The 16,951-nt window shown below is 33.3% G+C and overlaps 2 protein-coding genes, 1 long non-coding RNA gene and 1 pseudogene across 34 annotated transcripts; 1 reads left to right on the top strand and 3 right to left on the bottom strand.

Moving 5' to 3' along the window:
* The first annotated feature begins 1,141 nt into the window (after positions 1-1,141).
* Positions 1,142-2,465, top strand: LOC107010170 (annotated as a pseudogene).
* A 140-nt stretch (positions 2,466-2,605) lies between these two features.
* LOC107010607 (lamin-like protein) lies at positions 2,606-3,590 on the bottom strand. The gene is made up of 2 exons (XM_015209886.2): positions 3,306-3,590; positions 2,606-3,198 (listed from the first exon to the last, which is right to left on the bottom strand). Exons 1-2 carry the CDS (start codon positions 3,466-3,468, stop codon positions 2,858-2,860), a joined length of 504 nt encoding a protein of 167 aa, XP_015065372.1. The 5' UTR covers positions 3,469-3,590; the 3' UTR covers positions 2,606-2,857.
* A 2,296-nt stretch (positions 3,591-5,886) lies between these two features.
* On the bottom strand, positions 5,887-8,602 carry LOC107011647 (lamin-like protein). Its single transcript, XM_015211230.2, has 2 exons — positions 8,338-8,602; positions 5,887-6,531 (listed from the first exon to the last, which is right to left on the bottom strand). The coding sequence occupies exons 1-2, from the start codon at positions 8,525-8,527 to the stop codon at positions 6,191-6,193; spliced, it is 531 nt and encodes a 176-aa protein (XP_015066716.1). The 5' UTR covers positions 8,528-8,602; the 3' UTR covers positions 5,887-6,190.
* Positions 8,603-10,184: 1,582 nt separating this feature from the next.
* LOC107011948 lies at positions 10,185-16,483 on the bottom strand. Of its 32 annotated transcripts, none has more exons than XR_003576819.1 (7): positions 15,952-16,483; positions 15,143-15,165; positions 14,974-15,027; positions 14,855-14,899; positions 11,911-14,298; positions 10,549-11,811; positions 10,185-10,410 (listed from the first exon to the last, which is right to left on the bottom strand). It is a non-coding gene; the product is annotated as an uncharacterized LOC107011948 (long non-coding RNA). The 32 variants fall into 32 exon arrangements; XR_003576820.1 differs by having other exon boundaries at positions 14,974-15,039; XR_003576818.1 differs by having other exon boundaries at positions 11,911-13,983; positions 14,068-14,140; positions 14,242-14,298; positions 14,855-15,165.
* Positions 16,484-16,951: the final 468 nt, after the last annotated feature.

A 16,951-nucleotide genomic window follows, 5' to 3' on the forward strand; every position in this document is an offset into this window, starting at 1 on the left:
AAAAATATGAAATTTATACTCTCTCCATCTCAATTTATGTGACATATTTTAAATTTTGAGATTCAAACAAATTTATCTTAAATCGTAATTTTTTTTGCATATCTTTTAATTATTTTGAATTGTCAATTTTTATAACTTATATAAATTTCACTTAAAAAAATCAAAAATACCATATGTCAATTCTTTGTCAAACTTAAATTATTTGAGTATCAAATAACATGAAATGTGTCACATAAATTAGGATAAAGAGATATATTTATCCTAGAAGATATTTTCTCAGACTTTTCTCTTTTCTTTCTTTTTTTTTAAAAAAAGTTCTTTTTGGTTCATAGATGAGGTGTGTTTAACCAACTTCTCAGATGAGAAATATTCGTGAATTTTTTTTTGTTAAAGTGAAAATAGTAACTCTATGATTTTGTGACTCCATTCCTCTAAAATATCGTTCACTAATTAATAATTCATATTAAATTTTTTCTATTTTATAAAATATTTCTTGGAGAAAAAGAATACATAAAGAGTTATATTTCCGTAGAGGAAAGGATTAAAATAGTCTCTCTTTTTTGGTTAAGGCTCAAAATGATCCTTGTGTTTTCACATGAAGCGCTAATAGTCCCTCATGTTTGTAATATTGGTGTACTGTTGGTCCTCCTCCAAAATTTTACCTATTTTTTAGCATTGATTTTATCGATAACCTATGTATGGGATGTTCAATCGTCATTTTATATATTTATTAGACATAACAACTCCATATGAAAGAAAGTGAGAAGAAAAACATTTTGTTTTGTTTAGTAGAAATTGTATTGCAGGTAAAGTCGAGAGGTTCATCACGATAATTTCACCTGCAATAGTATAATTTTTTATTTTCCTGCAAAGTCATATGATAAAATGTTCTTAGTTTAGATGCAGTAATATTTCTAATGAACAGTATAAAGTGTTTTTCTTATCACCTTATCTCAGATAGAAGTATTATTTCTATTAAATATATAAAAATATGATTGGACATTACTTATATAAAATTTTGGACAAAATTAATATTAAAAAATAGATAAAATTTTAGGAAAGAATAAAAAATGCACCAATATTGCAAACATGGAGAACTATCAGTGAACACTCAAAATTTACTTTGAGCCTTAACCCCAAAATGAGGGACTATTTTGAGTCTTTCCTCTATTCCTGTACAAAAGAAACCAAATACTTAACTTGTTCATCAAACAACAAGAACTTCACTCCAACACAACAATAGAGAAAACTCCAGAAGAGTTAGAACTGTTCACAAGAAATTCATCAAAAATGATGAGTTTCTACAAAGGAAGTTCTCTCAACGCCATTAAAATCATTAGAAAATCAATGCAGTTTAGCAGATACCTCTCAACTTCTTCACAGCAATTCCGCAAACATATAATCCCTTCACATATCTCCTCCTCTTCCGTCCGAAACTTCAGCACCAATTACAAAATCAAACCACCCAAAAATTTTGGCATTCACTTTGTCCCTCAACAACAAGTCTACGTAGTTGAACGATAAGATACAATATGTACACTGAACAAGCAATTCTAATTTCAAGACAAACTGGAATTACCAAAGACAATGTGCCAATTGAACTGGATGGTGTACTTTATATAAGAATTATTGATCCTGTTTTAGCCTCATATGGAGCAGAGGACCCTATTTACGCTGTAGTCCAGTTAGCACAAACTACTACGCGTAGTGAGCTTGGGAAAATTACGCTTGACAAGACTTTTGAAGAGCGAGTTGAATTGAATAGAAGCATACTTAATGCGATTAACTATTGGCCTTTACGTACTGATTGGGAATTAGAGTGTCTAAGGTATGAGATCAAGGATATAACACCACCGGAAGGTGTAAGAGTGGCTATGGAATTACAAGCTGAAGCAGCGCGTAAGAAAAGGGCGAAAGTACTGATTTCTGAAGGACAAAGACAAGCTGATGTAAATGTAGCAGATGGGAAGAAAATGGCTGTGATTTTGGAGACTGGAGGCTGCTAAAAAAGACCAAGTGGATAGAGTTAAGGGAGAAGCTGATGCTATTATATTTAATGCTCAAGCGACTGCGCATGCAATTACTGAGGTATCAAGAGCAATTCTTGAAGATGGAGGTTCTGATGCTACTAGTTTTAAGGGTTGCTGAGCAGTATGTTGAAGTGCTCGAGAAGAAAAACAAGATCAGGACCGTTACGTTGCTTCCTCAAGATTCTAGTGATGCTCCTAGCCTAATTTCTCAAGCAATTGCTATACACAGCAAACTTTCTACCAGTAAGTAATAGCAGCTTCATGAACAGATAGAAGTACTATTGATTTTCTTTTGAGAGTTATCAGTATGAAAGTTAACATAATTTAGTAATAGTTCTAGTTTGCAGAGAGAATTTTTAATCTTATTAGCTTTGGGTTTTCAGAAGCATTGCTATTTGCTAATGGTTGGTGCATTAGTGAAGATCATATTAATATTCGTAGGTAAACCATTCCGGTTACTCTATGCCTCTTTCTGAATAGAACTACAGAGTACTTTTTTCTATCTTCTGTATGATTTGAAAGATGTTTAGCAACCAATTGGTCAGGGGTTACCTGCTTACGAGGGATAGTAATAATGGCGGAACCAGGAATTCTAACAAATAAATTCAAAAAGTACAATAGAATGCAACATTTGACAGGGAATTCAATAATGAATCAAAAACGAAAAACACTCCTAGCTGCTTGCCTAATAAACTTTGAAACACAAACAATTTTCCGAACTCAAAATTAAGATAAACCTAGATATGTATTTGTGTCTGTGTGAAAGAAATGTAAATCCATAAAGATTAAATCCTCCTCAGGCTGTAGAAAACACAGTGAAGTCATGACTATGTAGCTTGAGCAAACAAAAACATCCACACAAGAGTGCTACTCGCGAAAACTGGTATAATCAAATGTTTGTCAATTTGGGGTGGAGAAGCATTAGTTTTGTCTGATGAAGAAGGTGCTGGAGAAGCTGGCAAAGGTTGTTCAACATTTATAGCTAATTTCATTCCATGGAAGCAGTAACCTCCACTGCTGATGAAGTAATAAGGCCTTGCTTGAGTTAGATGAAAAACATCTCTCCCACCCCTTGTAATGTTTGATATAAAATCGCTATCAATACACTGCTCATAGTTCGTCTGGTTCACCTCCAGCACGTTGTAATAGTGCTTGTCAAACACAAAATCTGAAACGGAACCACGGTTAAGGTTCAACAATTCATTTAATTAGTTCTCAGAAGATCATGCAAGTTAAATCATGTTAGTATGAGATACAAAGGATCAGGAGTCTCACAAAGCCAATCGCCAACGTAAAAATGTTGATGAGAAGCCCAATCAGTATAGTTAACATTCTGGTCCCAGCCATGCTTACCGCCCACCTTGTCAAGTCCACTGGCTGCACATTTGATCAATCCTAACAACATCATCGACCTTATCATCATTAGATCAAATGTCATTTTGCACAAATAAGGATATTTTTCTCAAGTTGGAATTTGCTGAAGAAAATGTATTAGCAATACAATTACTACAAATTCAAAAGAAATTTTATTGTTTTTTGGTATTTAATAGTGATTGATAAGCATATATATATGGTGCATTTTGACAGTGAGGATACAGCCATATATATACAGGGAGAAATAATAGGGGTAAGTCTGCGTGAATCCTCACGCATACCAAATGAGTAACGAAATAAATGGCAAAGAAATGACTAATTATGTCCTTTTTTTTTACTATTCGTCGATTTAGGACCTTTGATGCATTTTTCTCCGTTGGTGTGTGGCCCTACACTACTGATTTGTTTCAAAATATCATGTCAAATAAGCGGGTTAAGTTGAACTTGAATTAGGCTAAGAAATCGATATATCATTATTGATTGGGCTAAAATTGGTTGATAAACGGTCATAATTTAACTATCTAATGTTTAGTATGTTTTAATTTATTTAGTTTGCTTTTCAAGTATCTAATATTTTTTTATTTTTTTTAGTCAGGGTTATATGCCACATTTTAAATATAAAAGTAGTTGTTTAAATATTTTAATAAGATTTTTATGAATTAGTTTTGGATTACATATCGATTCAAATTTTTAAGGGATTGAATTTGGAAGATCACAATGAGCTAAAGTAATATATAAACAGGTCATAAATGAAAACACGTTGGCAAAAACCACATTTTTATTAGCTAATTTAAGCTTTCCCAATTTCTTGTTACTGCAAAATAGAATGCTTAGAGACGTCAAATGGATGATTTGAGAATTGAGATGGTTTTAAGACGATAAAATGGAAGTTAGTAACTATGCAATTTATTTTCTCATTCAAAAGTTATTTGGGTTGAGATGAATTCGGCTAACAGAAGCAAAACCGTGGGTAAACAATTCTTACTTCAAGGGAGTGTTGGTACGAGGAATAAAATATAATATCGTGAAATCGAAATTGAATCAATCTTATGCCTGGTTTGAGATATTAGCTAATCTCAAAGTTATATTATTCCACAATTTGTACTAAAATGTGGAATAAAATAATCTCTTTGATATGTTTTTATTTATTCCATCCTACGTACTAAACTATCCTTTAGTGTAATTATTGTCTATATAATTTCATTTTTTTTAACACGATGAATAGAGTGTAAAAACAAGACTCAACTAATGTAATTTTTTTTAATTTATCTCAATTTATGTGACACATTTTCCTTTGTTTAAAATATTTAAATTCATTTTTAAAACCAAAAACATGATCTTTAATTTTTATCCTACAAATAAGTTGGTTTTTATTGTTTGTCTTTAGTCATCAAACTTACATCTGATGAGAAATAAGTTTTTTAAAATTAAAATAACATAACTTGTTAAATGTTATAATATAAAAATATAAACCTATACTGTGCGAAATTTTTTAATTTCATTACTGGAGACAAAATTCAAAGACAAGCATAAGAAAAGACAAAAGTGCAAATGGCCAGTCCATAAATGCATTCAATTCATTGAAATTACAGAACTAGGCCCAGAAGAAACAAGAATCCGATTGACAGAACCTCTTACGTTAGTTAAAAAAAACGGGTGCAAAAAGATCTTCAAAAATTCAAATTAATGCTTACTTTGAGCATTTGATCATATTTTATTGTGATTTTTTTAAATAAATGTATTTTTTATTTATAAAAAAATGATATTTAAAAATTAAAGTTTTTTGAGGTTACACACAGAAATTAGAGTGTGTTTTTTTTTGAAAAATCGTGAGTAATCTAAAGTGAAAAAAGTAAAAACTATTTTGTTATTTTTGAAATTGTTGAAAATTCTAAAATTCAACTAGTTTTTTCTGAAAGTTCAAATCGGCAAAAAAGTTAAACATGGCCAAACACCTGCCCATTTTTCGTTTGGAGACCAAAAAATTCAGATTACTGCAAATGTGTGTTGGCAAAATTATTGGCGTTGGATAGGAAACCAAAAGAAGTTGGAAAAATATTGAACAGGTTAATAAAAAATCAAACAAACGCACTGAACAAAAAAATGGCACAAAACAATATTTTATTCGTTATCTTCAACCCCAAATTAATCCCAAAAATATATATGTATATTACATTATTGGAAACCAGCTGTTAATTAATTTGTGAGAACAGAATCATCAAGTCACATGGCAAGGGGCCACCATTTCCTTTGCCAGGTAGTATTTGAACCCATTGAAATAACACACGCAACTTATTTTCCTCTTTTAGGTAATACATAACCTAAAATGATCACAATCTATCATGTGAGCTCTTTAATATGAAGACAAACTTTGCATAACTACTTTAGATGACTTGGAATATACTGTAACTCTCCAAAGTCAAATCGAGACAGCTAACATACAACAATAAGTAATTAAGAGAGGTATAACAAATGAAAAGAGTAACATGAAAGGTCTCCGTGATCCACGCAATCAATTTCTCCAATAAAACAATTGTAAACTTGTTTAGGTAACAACATAAATAAACAAATTTTTCAGATCAACCACCCACACACCAATTTGATCTGAAATAAAAAATTGATTTTCAGGTCAAATGATAATGGCACTTGGTGGTAAAAAAAAAAAGATGGTAACTTTCAAGAAAAGAGAAAATACAAGCACACAAAAAATAAATCTAAACACTTTCTTGACACTTGGTTTAACTAATTATCTGAAGCATCCAGCATGTATGGTTCACTTAACCATCCTACCAGAGCAGAAGAAATGCATCCCACACAGCAGCGGTTGCGAAAAGAGCTGGTATCATTATCTGTCCTTTAAATGAGTTGAGCAAATTTGTTGAACTGCTGCGTACTGGAGCAGCTTTTGGAGGTGGAGGTGCCTTTTCAACATGAATAGCCACTTTCATGCCTCCATAACAGTATCCTTTCCCGCTAGCGAAATAGTAGGTTTTAGTCACATTAAGCGGAACAACGTCCCTTCCTGCTCCAGTGGTCCAATTGTGGAGAGGATGATCAGTATTGCAGCTCTCGTAGTCTGTCTTGTTTAGCTCAAGCACATTCATCTGGTTCCTATCATACACAAAAACTGGGATGGGAGAAGAAGAGTTACTAAACAACGACAAATAACTGAAGATATCTCAATATTTTACAAAACTAAGAGTTCTTTACTATACAGACTGAATAACTTGTAATGTGTCTAAGTAATTGCGAGGCAAGATAAGCATAGAAATCGGCAAACACTACACATGTATATGCACAAGTACACACTTATACATCATTGAGCCGTTTGAAAATGATAAAATATTTCTTCAATAGATTACACATTATGCACTAAACTAGATTAGAGAATAGCAACGCTTGTCCAGCATTAGCTGGAACCAGAACTGTGACAAACATATTTGTCCCTACAGAACAACTGGATGATTCTGGACAGGATCAGCCATGAGGCTGACATCTAAGCATGTGGCTGGAATAGTTATCTTATCCAATGTTTTATTTCTCTTTTGTTTAGCTATAATGTCCTACCAAATCCATTTTTATAAGCATTTAATTGTTGCAAATTGGCTTAAAGATTAGAATGTCAGACAGAAGTGGTTACTTGAACTTCAGATCCAAACAAAAACAGTTGAGAGTAAAGACAGAATTTTACAGTCACCGGAAGAAAATTGGATTTACCTTCTACTGACAAGAAGCATAGAACAATTTCTTTAATCAATGGCTCACATAACAGCTAATCTGTCTGTGCTAACGCAATTTAGAAATGGAAAAAAAACAAGTTTGAGATCCATGGAGAAGTTGCTTAGCCATCTCTACAGTCACATAAAACTACGGACAGTGAAGATCATGAATACAGCAGGAATTTGGGGATGACACAATTTTTTTTCTTCTTATAAGTAATAAAGGAATATTCTTTATGTAAAAACAACCAGCAAAAAGGAAATACTGGGGGCAAATGTACATTCAAAAGAGAACGTTACGATGTGTGAAGAATGGTGATATCAGAACTGTAGCTTCTTTATGTAAAAACAACCAGCATAAAGGAAATACCGGGGGTAAATGTACATCCAAAAGAGAACTTTACGATGTGTGAAGAATGGTGGTATCACAACTGTAGCTTCTTGATATAATAATAAAAACAACCAGCATATAGGAAATGCGGGGGACAAATGTATATCCAAAAGAGAAAATTACAACGTGTGGAGACTGTTTATGATATCGCAACTATAGCACTAAAATGACAAGTAATTCAAGATTATGCTTTCATTCATTGTAAAACAGTATCATATGTGTGCGATTTAGATCTAAATAAACCACCCAAAAAAGGAAAGGGCAACATTTAATTTCAAACGGAACACCATTGCCTTTATGAAGAAGCTGCCAGCTAAAAGCAGTCATAAAAGGAAAAACTTCAAACTTTCATCACTGAAAATGCCCAGCTGGAAACTCTATAATTCAAATTAGGTATAAACAGAGTAAATGTCATTCTAAATGCAAGCTAAAAACATAGATCTGAACGACACAGAAGAATTCTAATTTTAGAAAACAATTCACTCCTTCACAGAAAAAAAAGGCAATTTACACCAGACCTTCACTATCTAGCAACATTAAGTCAATCAAAGCTTCAGAAAATTACTCCTACTAATTAGCACCGGAAAAGGCAGAGCTCCAATTATAGAAAGCAGCAAACAAATAAATGAAACCCAGCGTAAACCACAGAGCTTAAACAGAACTAAGGCTCCGAGCTCCAACTATAGAAACAAAATTATACTCATATTTATACTAAACCCCGGGTATATCTAAGATCCGGACAAATTTCTTATTAGTAGAAACAAGCTAAGAACAGAAGAAAATCTTAAGAATGAGCTGAAAGAAGAGTAGATCCAGAGCTTACAGAGCCAGTCTCCGTTGTAGAAATGTTTGTCCTTAGCCCAATTGGTGTAATTGACACTGTTAGTCCACCCAAATCTCGATCCCACAATGTACCGAATCGAGTACACTTGAGGCAGCATCACGAGCAAAGCGCATGCTAGCACCACCGCCATTGTCGGCCAACCAAAGCTCCTCCTTCTCACCGCCTCCATTGCTACAGTAATATCTTCTCGCAACCTCTAGAGTTCTTAGCTAAGCTCTTCCTTCTTCTTTTTGAGAGATGCATGTGGACTACCTTATTTATAGTTGAAACTTTAAACTTTTACTCAACTGTAATTTGCCCTTTTACTAACCTCTATTTTTTTCCTTTTGCTTTTTACGAATATCATATTCAGTATATAAAAATTCAAAAATTTTAATTAAAAATAAATAATTTATTCACTGTACCATCACGATCATTAGTAAATAAGTTATCTTTTTAATTGCTTTAGAAAATGAACACGATTTTTTTAAAATTAATAATGTGGAGTAACGCATATATTAAGGTAAAAGGCAATGTCAAAACTTAACAGCTCATTTAGCACATACTTTCTGCCCTCCAACTGCTTGTTATCCATTATTACCACCTTTTAATCAAATTTTGAACTCAATTCATCAACAATGATACATCGGTTAGTGAATTATATGCCTACCTTATTTAGTTATTAATTTACAATATCACCTAATTAAAATATATTTAAGTTATGAATTATATCTATAATAAAATTGTAATAAATAATGTATAAATAACTAAATTTTGAAATAATCTCCTTAATAACAAAACGTCTCTCAAGTGTGAACAATCAGTAAGTTTAAACCAAACTAATAAGTTTTTCAAACTATCTATAGATGAAATTAAAATGTATTTAATAACAATATTATTATTATTATTATACAATATTAACATAGTTTAACGTGTTAGAAACATATTTGATGAATAACCGACACAATTTTAATGTTGAGATTATGAATTGCTGACTTTTTATGTTTTAGAAACATATAATAGTATAAGAAAGTTTATGAGTTGAAAAATGGAACACGGCAGACAAAGTTGTCAAATTTTGCATTTTTTTCCTTTAGTTTTTTCTTCAAAATGAAAAAAAAAATCAAAGAATTTCACAATAAAACTTAGGTCCAGCTAGGCATTTCTGGTCCGAGATTTACGACCATAATTTTTTAAAATTATTTTATAATGTGATATAATGAAAAAAGAATATTCAAAAAATGACGCGCTCGATACACATAAACATCAAGATATAAATATTATTAGTAGTATATACTAAGAAGATAATGTTTCAAACTTTTCTCAGATGAAAACAAAAATAAATACTTGTATAGAAGTTTGTATGTTTCTAGTGAGGTATAAATGTTGTAAATGTTAGTTTTTTAAAAATGAATAATGTTAAATATAAGCTATTTGAAGTGTATATATTCCTACCTCCACCTAGGCATTCATTTCAAAGTTAAAAACAGATTTTGGTATTTGTATTAAGATTTTAATATATATGATTCTGTAAAAAGTAAACTTTTATTTACACACCTAGTAAGTGTTTGGTCACCCACTAATTGCAAGATTACATAGTGTGTGTTATTTTTGTTATTACATATCTAAAAAGTATCTTTATACCTAACATAATTTTTTATATCAATCAGGAGCACTTTTACTCAAAACATTTTAGAGAAGTAAATTTGGCTACATTTTTGTGGAACTAAATTTGACACTTTGAGTAGAGCTAACGACGGATGAAAACTCTACTGGCTTTTGGAGACTTATAAAGTCATCAACATGAAAATAGCAATCCCTTGGTCAAAAGAGATCACTTTCTCTGGTAACAGTCAAAGAATAGGAATATCCTTAAACAAATCTGGTAAAGTACACTGGAAAAAAAGAAAAGGATGCACTGACAGAAACCACATGGGAATTCATTGGACAAGACCAGCTTATTAATGTTCATTACTCAAAATTTATCTCTTACACATCCTCAAGGACTTAAAAAGCATAATTACAACTGCTTATCTTCAGTGCTTGCCATGCTTGGTGACAGATGTTGGCTACCTGTGAATCACATTAAAGGTAACTGCTTTAACCAAAACATACAACTTTATGCACAGACTTAGTTTAACTTCAATGAATCTTGCAAAATTTAGTGCAACTGGTTGTGTGATGAAAATTTAAACAAAGATATTAATTTACCTAGTACATGATTTTGAAGCTTGCGAATGAATGTTGCAGATCTAATCCCATATATATAAGTAAAATGATATACGAAATGATTAAATAACATATTTTGGACACCCTTAACATAACAAGTTGCTATTTCTGGACACCCTTTGTTAAATTCCTGGCTCCGCCACTGACTGGTAACCAATTTCAAGCATGACCTGCAAAAGCATGGTTGAAGACTCGAAACCAATATCCTTATCAGATAAAATAGGTGCCAATTCTTGCTTAGGATCAAGATAGCCTGTCATCCTCATTTTTCCAGAACCAAATGCTGCATCAGTTATGTCAAGCTTATTCTTCTTATGGGGATAACTGAGTGATAACATAGTTATGCATGCAGCAAACAAATGTTATACTGTTTATGTGGAAGTTTATGCTGAGATTTATTTTTGCTTATGTCCAACCAAAGGATCCCTAAGAGAAACAATCATTTAAAGTAAATGCATTATAAGGAAATTCATGAGAAACAAAGAATGGTCATAACGGACAATAGAAAGGACAGAATGGATCTGATCAATTATAGCAATTGTTGTGTTCGCCACAATCGGAATAAACTTATTATCAACCTGTTCGAGAACTTTGGCACCCTCTAGGCAGTTTTTATCAATGGTATCAGGAACTGATTAATCACCGATAAAATGCAAGACGTCACAAGTGACATTGAGTATAGAATCCTGATTCTTAAGATTCGTTGTTCCAATACCACTCTGCATCTCATATTGGAAAAAGTAAAAATTTATCATCTTAACAAAATAAATAGAGAAGAAGTCCCAAGAATATCTGAGATATAGCTAAGGTAAACAACTGTAATATCTGGAGGGAAGTCCCTCCATTTTCTCCCAGAAACTTCAGTTTCTGTTGGTGCAAATTGTGAAAACTTGAGCAAAAAAAAGCCAGGCATGACAATTCTGTTACAAAATCAGAACATATGCAAGATGGAATATGAAAGAGACTGTAGTGCAGGAGACTAAGAAATAGACATTGTAATCTCTAAGGCTTTCATGATTAATAAGAATGCAGTCTAAGATAATCTTGAGAAGTGGGAGAAAGAAATGCAGCTACTTAACTGAAACATGCACTAGAAACATTCAGCTGTTAATTCTTATTCAGGTCATGAACAAATGACAGGAATGGTTCATCTTCTTTTGACTTCCCATCACGTGTACTTGTGCACTCCCCTTGAGCTTGTAATTTGCTATTCCAAATGTTAACAAGTTTCATTTCACACTTGGCCTGATAAGAGAAACATTAGGTTGTGAGAGTTACTAACATATTTGATTGAGATAATATCAGCAAGATACCTAACCCTCCGAAGAAATTTAATAACATTACCTTTCGACTGAAAATAATTCGTAGCCCGTCACCACACTGTAATGTTCAATGAAGTTAAATGCTAGAATCAAACAAAAGTGTAGAAAAGATAACTTATCATCAGGACCTGAGATGTATCCTGAAAGCTTGAATGAACAATTGTTTGCACTCAATTTGTTAAGGGAACTCAGATGAACCCCACCAGAGATGTATTCTGAAAGTATGAACGAACAATTGCTTGCACTCAATTTGTTAAGGGAACTCAGATGAATCCCGAACCCACTGGACAATAGTGCAACGGAGAAGGAGAAGCACCTGGGCAAAGCAGGTCATCCTCACTGCATGCAAATAAACAACATCATAAAAACCAGAGTTAACTGTTGTATCAAATATGGACCTTTCAATATCAACAATTTTGAAGGGGTGCACAAGGGTCAGAGAATGCAAGACCTTGTTTGGGCTTCCGGATTATATATACACAACAAAAGATCAATAAGATCAGAGTATAGCTTTAGAAGTGAAGCATGTAAATCAAATTTTTTACTTGTTTGTGTTTGAGGAAAACTAGAAAGTACTTGAAGTGCATTTGCTTCCTTCGAACTGGTGGATGTAAAATACATCACTAACCCACCCGAAATGTCGTGCCAAGCAACAGTTCTTTAGCTTCACAGGCAACATGTTTGATAAAATATCGAAGGATGAAAACCTCAAAATCTTCATTGTGTATAAAACAAAGCAGAGTGAGTAATAAGAATACGAAGAGAGGAAGTGCTTGTGTAATATCACGAAAAGGGTGGTTAGGTGAGGGGTGAGAAAGAAACTAAACTTTGTCAAGTCAAAACACGAATCAGCTCAATAGCTTAGGAACCTGTCATGGCTGCAGCCTGCAAGCATTAGTTAGCTTTATGAGACAGAAGGAACAACATGAAATGGAACTTTCTCCAAAATGTAGGATGCATTTGAGATGCCATGCCAATTGCCAAGCAACAGTTTTTCAGCTCAAAAGAAAAACATTTGATTGTCATTTTGAGTTTGCCAGAGAGGGTAATAAAAATAAGAAAAGTGGAGGGTCATGTGTCATTTCAACACAAGGGTGGTTTGGTGAGAAAACAAACTGACCTCTGCGAAGCCAAAACACGATTAGCTCAAAAATATTGAAATCCGTCGTAGCTGCAGGTATCAGTTAGCCTTATGAGATGGAGAAGAAACACCATGAAATGGAAATTTAATTCCAAAATCTCATAGATCCACCTGAGATGTTGTGCCAAGCAACAGTATTTCAGCTCGAGAGAAAACAGATTTTATCAAACTTGCACGGAAGACAAAACCTCCACATCATAGTTTATAAAACGGAAGAGAGAAAGAGTAATAAGAATAAGAAAAGAGGAAGGTCATATGTAATTTCAGGAAAAGGGTGGCTTGGTCAAGGGAAAGAAGGAAACTGAACTTTGCCATGCTAAAACACGAATCCACTCAAAAGCTTTGAAATTTGTCATGACTGCAAGCATCAATAGCCTTATGAGACACAGAAGATGCACCATGAAATGGAACTTCCTACTGAATCTCATATACCCACCTGAGGAACCATGCTAAGCAACAACTTTCCAGCTCAAGAGAGAACATGTTAAATTGCTTTTTGAGTTATACCAAAGAGAGTAATAAGAACAAGAAAAGTAGAAGGTCATGTAGTTTCACCAAAAGGGTAATTTAGTGACAAAAAGAAATTAAACTTTGTGACGCCAAAACATCACTAGCTCAAAAGCTTTGAAACCCAGCATGGCTGCAAGAATCACATTGCCTATGAGAAAGAGAAGAAAGACCAAAATATGAAACTTTTCCCAAAATCTCACAGACCCACCAGAAGTGTCATGCCAAGAAACAATTCTTTTGCTTGACAGTAACATATTTGATAGAACATCGACAGATGAAAACCTCCAAAAACTGAAATTTGTATAAAACATAGCAGAGTGAGTAATAAGAATAACAAAAGAGGGAGTGCATGTGTAATATCACGAAAAGGGTGGTTCGGTGAGGGGTGGGAAATAAACTGAACTTTGCCAAGTCAAAACACTAATCAGCTAAAAATCACAGAACCTGTCATAGATGCAAACATCAGTTAGCCTTATGAGAAAGAGAAGAAACACCATGAAATTAAACTTTCTCCAAAATCTCACTGACCCGCTTGAGATGTCATGCCAAGCAACAGTTTTTGAGCTCAAGAGAAAACATCTTTGATTGCTATTTTGAGTTACTGGAGAGAGTAATAAAAATAAGAGACGTGGAAAGTCATGTATACTTTAACCAAAAGAGTGGTGTAATCAGAAAAAGAAACTGAAATTTACGAAACCAAACTCGAACTCCGTCGTGGCTGCAAGCATAGTTAGCCTTATGAGATGGAGAAGTAACACCCTGAAATGGAAATTTAAATCCAAAATCTCATAAATCCACCTGAGTTGCCGTGACAAACCACAGTTTTTCGGCTCAAGAGAAAACATATTTTATTGAACTCCATGGAAGACAGAGTAAGGACATTTGTAATTTCACGAAAAGGGCGATTTGTTTGGGGGTAAGGAAACTGAACTTTGCCAAGCCAACACACGAATCAACTAAAAGCTTTAAAATCTATTAGGGCGGCAAACATAAATTAGCCTTATGAGACAGAGAAGATGCATCACGAAATGGAACTTTCTCCTAAATCTCATATATCCACCTGAGGTGCAATTCCAAACAACAGTTTTTCAGCTCAAGAGATAGCATATTAAATTGCCTTTTTGAGTTATACCAGAGAGAGTAATAAGAACAAGAAAAGTAGAAGTTTGTGTAGTTTCACCAAAAAGGTGATATAGTGACAAAAAAATTAAACTTTATGACAACAAATCACGATTAGTTCAAAAGCTTTGAAACACGGTAGCGCATGAAGTTTCATTTTTTTCAGTTGAGCAATAGTTCAATAAGCTATCATTACCTTCTCACAAAGTTCTTCCAAATGAAATCGCTCATCTGTCGTGTGCTGTAGAACATGACAATGACTGTATTGTCAATGAAGATAACTGCTAGAATTAAACAGAGTGTAGAAAAGATAACTTATCGCATCTCTTTATCCATGCTTGTATACTTCCATTGTGTAAACATCAGGACCTGAAAAGTATCCTGAAAGCTTGAATGAACAATTGATTGCACTCAATTTGTTAAGAGAAATCAAATGAATCCCGAATCCACAGGACAATAGCGGCAACAGAGAAGCACAAAGCACCTGTGCAAAGCAGGTCATCCTCACTGAATGCAAATAAACAAAAACTAAGAAACTAGACGTGAAATAACCTTGAGTTAACTGGTGTATCAAAGATAGACCTTTCAACATCAACAATTTTGAAGAAGACACTAGAATGTACAAGGGCGATTCACAGCAGAGACTCTTTCAACTCTTTCAGAGAATGCAAGAACCCTCTTTGGGCTTTTAGATTATATATGCAAACCAAAAGCTTATTCAGATCAGAGTACAGCTTTAGTATTGAAGTATGTAATCAACTTTTTTTTTACTTGTTTGAGTTTGAGGAAAACTAGAAGTACATGGAGAGTTTGAGGAAAACTAGAAGTACATGGAGTGCAATTGCTTCCTTCGAACTTGTTGGTTGTAAAATACATCACCAAAAGAATGTATCAGGAACGTTTGTACAACATCTTAACAACAATCATCAATACCAACATAAAAACACTTGTCTACCTCTAAACAATGGCAAGAACAAAAACCAGGTTAGTTGTTTTATACCTAGCTTAATGGTTTCTACGAACAAAACTAAAAGAACTTTATCTTCAAAACCTTGCTATATACATTTGGTCTTCCCATGAGTTTTAGTAACAATTTCCAACAAAGAATTATCGATGTATTGTAGGCAAGAATTCCAAGAATAGCTAACATTGGAGGAAGAATACCAAGATAGGTTTTGATCTTGATTTTTTTAAAGAACTCCAAAAAAATCTGACAATATACATTATTCTGGATTATTCCTAGTTCGTTTAAATGGAAACAATGTCAAAATATTAGGAAGAGCAGTAGAATACCAAGATAATGATCGGACATCGTCACTGCAATGGTACTGCGGTAGTCAAGATTAGAAATCCAGTGGAGTACTCGCCGGTGGCGTAATTTGAGAAGATCAGTAATCCGGTGGAGTACTCGCCGGATGCGTAATTTGAGAAGATCAGTAATCCGGTGGAGTACTCGTCTGTAGCGTAATTTGAAAAGATCAGCAATCCTGTGGAGTACTTCGCCGGTAGCGTAATTTGAAAAGATCAGTAATCTAGTGGAGTCTCGCCGGTAACTAATTTGAAAAGATCAGTAATCCGGTGGAGTACTCGCCGGTGGCGTAATTTGCGTAATTTGAAAAGATCAGTAATCCGGTGAAGTACTCGCCGGTAGCGTAATTTGAAAAGATAAGTAATCCGATGGAGTATTCGCCGGTGGCGTAATTTGAAAAGATCAGTAATCCGGTGGAGTACTCGCCGGTAGCTTAATTTGAAAAGATCAGTAATCCAGTGGAGTAGTCCACGGTAGCGTAATCAAAAAGCAGGGCAATATAGTTGTGATTTTACAAAGCGCCTCAATATAGGGTCTATTTATAGTTTTAGAATTAATTAATTATTTATTAATAATTAATACACGCGGAAGAAACAAAAAGAAGAAGTTACGTAATGTACAAAATATATTATTTCTTGTAAATTTTTTATTCTAGTGCTTATTTATTTTAATTGACAATAAATATTTCCTATATTAATAACTAGATTTTTTTTTTTTTTATTAATATAAAATTTATCTTATTCAAAAAAAGATTGGTGATTGAGTTATTTATTTAATATAGATGACCTATATTATCAAGAATCAAAAAAGATACTCCCTTCGTCCGGAAATCTTTTGTCATGATTTCTATTTTTAGAGTCACACTATAAAAATTTTGATTAATATTTTAAGAAGTAATTTTTCATCATATTAATATGCAAAAAATTGGAATTTGTAGTATTTTTTATGTAGTTTTAGAATATCTAATTTTTTGTCTAAAATATC

The sequence above is a fragment of the Solanum pennellii genome, chromosome 2 (assembly GCF_001406875.1).
Source record: "Solanum pennellii chromosome 2, SPENNV200".
Lineage (NCBI taxonomy): Eukaryota > Viridiplantae > Streptophyta > Magnoliopsida > Solanales > Solanaceae > Solanum > Solanum pennellii.

Bases quoted from the DNA above. Each gene is read 5' to 3' on its own strand.
- LOC107010607 (XM_015209886.2), bottom strand. From the start codon at position 3,468: ATGACATTTGATCTAATGATGATAAGGTCGATGATGTTGTTAGGATTG. The intron at 3,199-3,305 runs GTGAGACTCCTG...GTTCCGTTTCAG, and splicing joins TTACGTTGGCGATTGGCTTT to ATTTTGTGTTTGACAAGCAC.
- LOC107011647 (XM_015211230.2), bottom strand. From the start codon at position 8,527: ATGGAGGCGGTGAGAAGGAGGAGCTTTGGTTGGCCGACAATGGCGGTG. The intron at 6,532-8,337 runs GTAAGCTCTGGA...CTCCCATCCCAG, and splicing joins CTACAACGGAGACTGGCTCT to TTTTTGTGTATGATAGGAAC.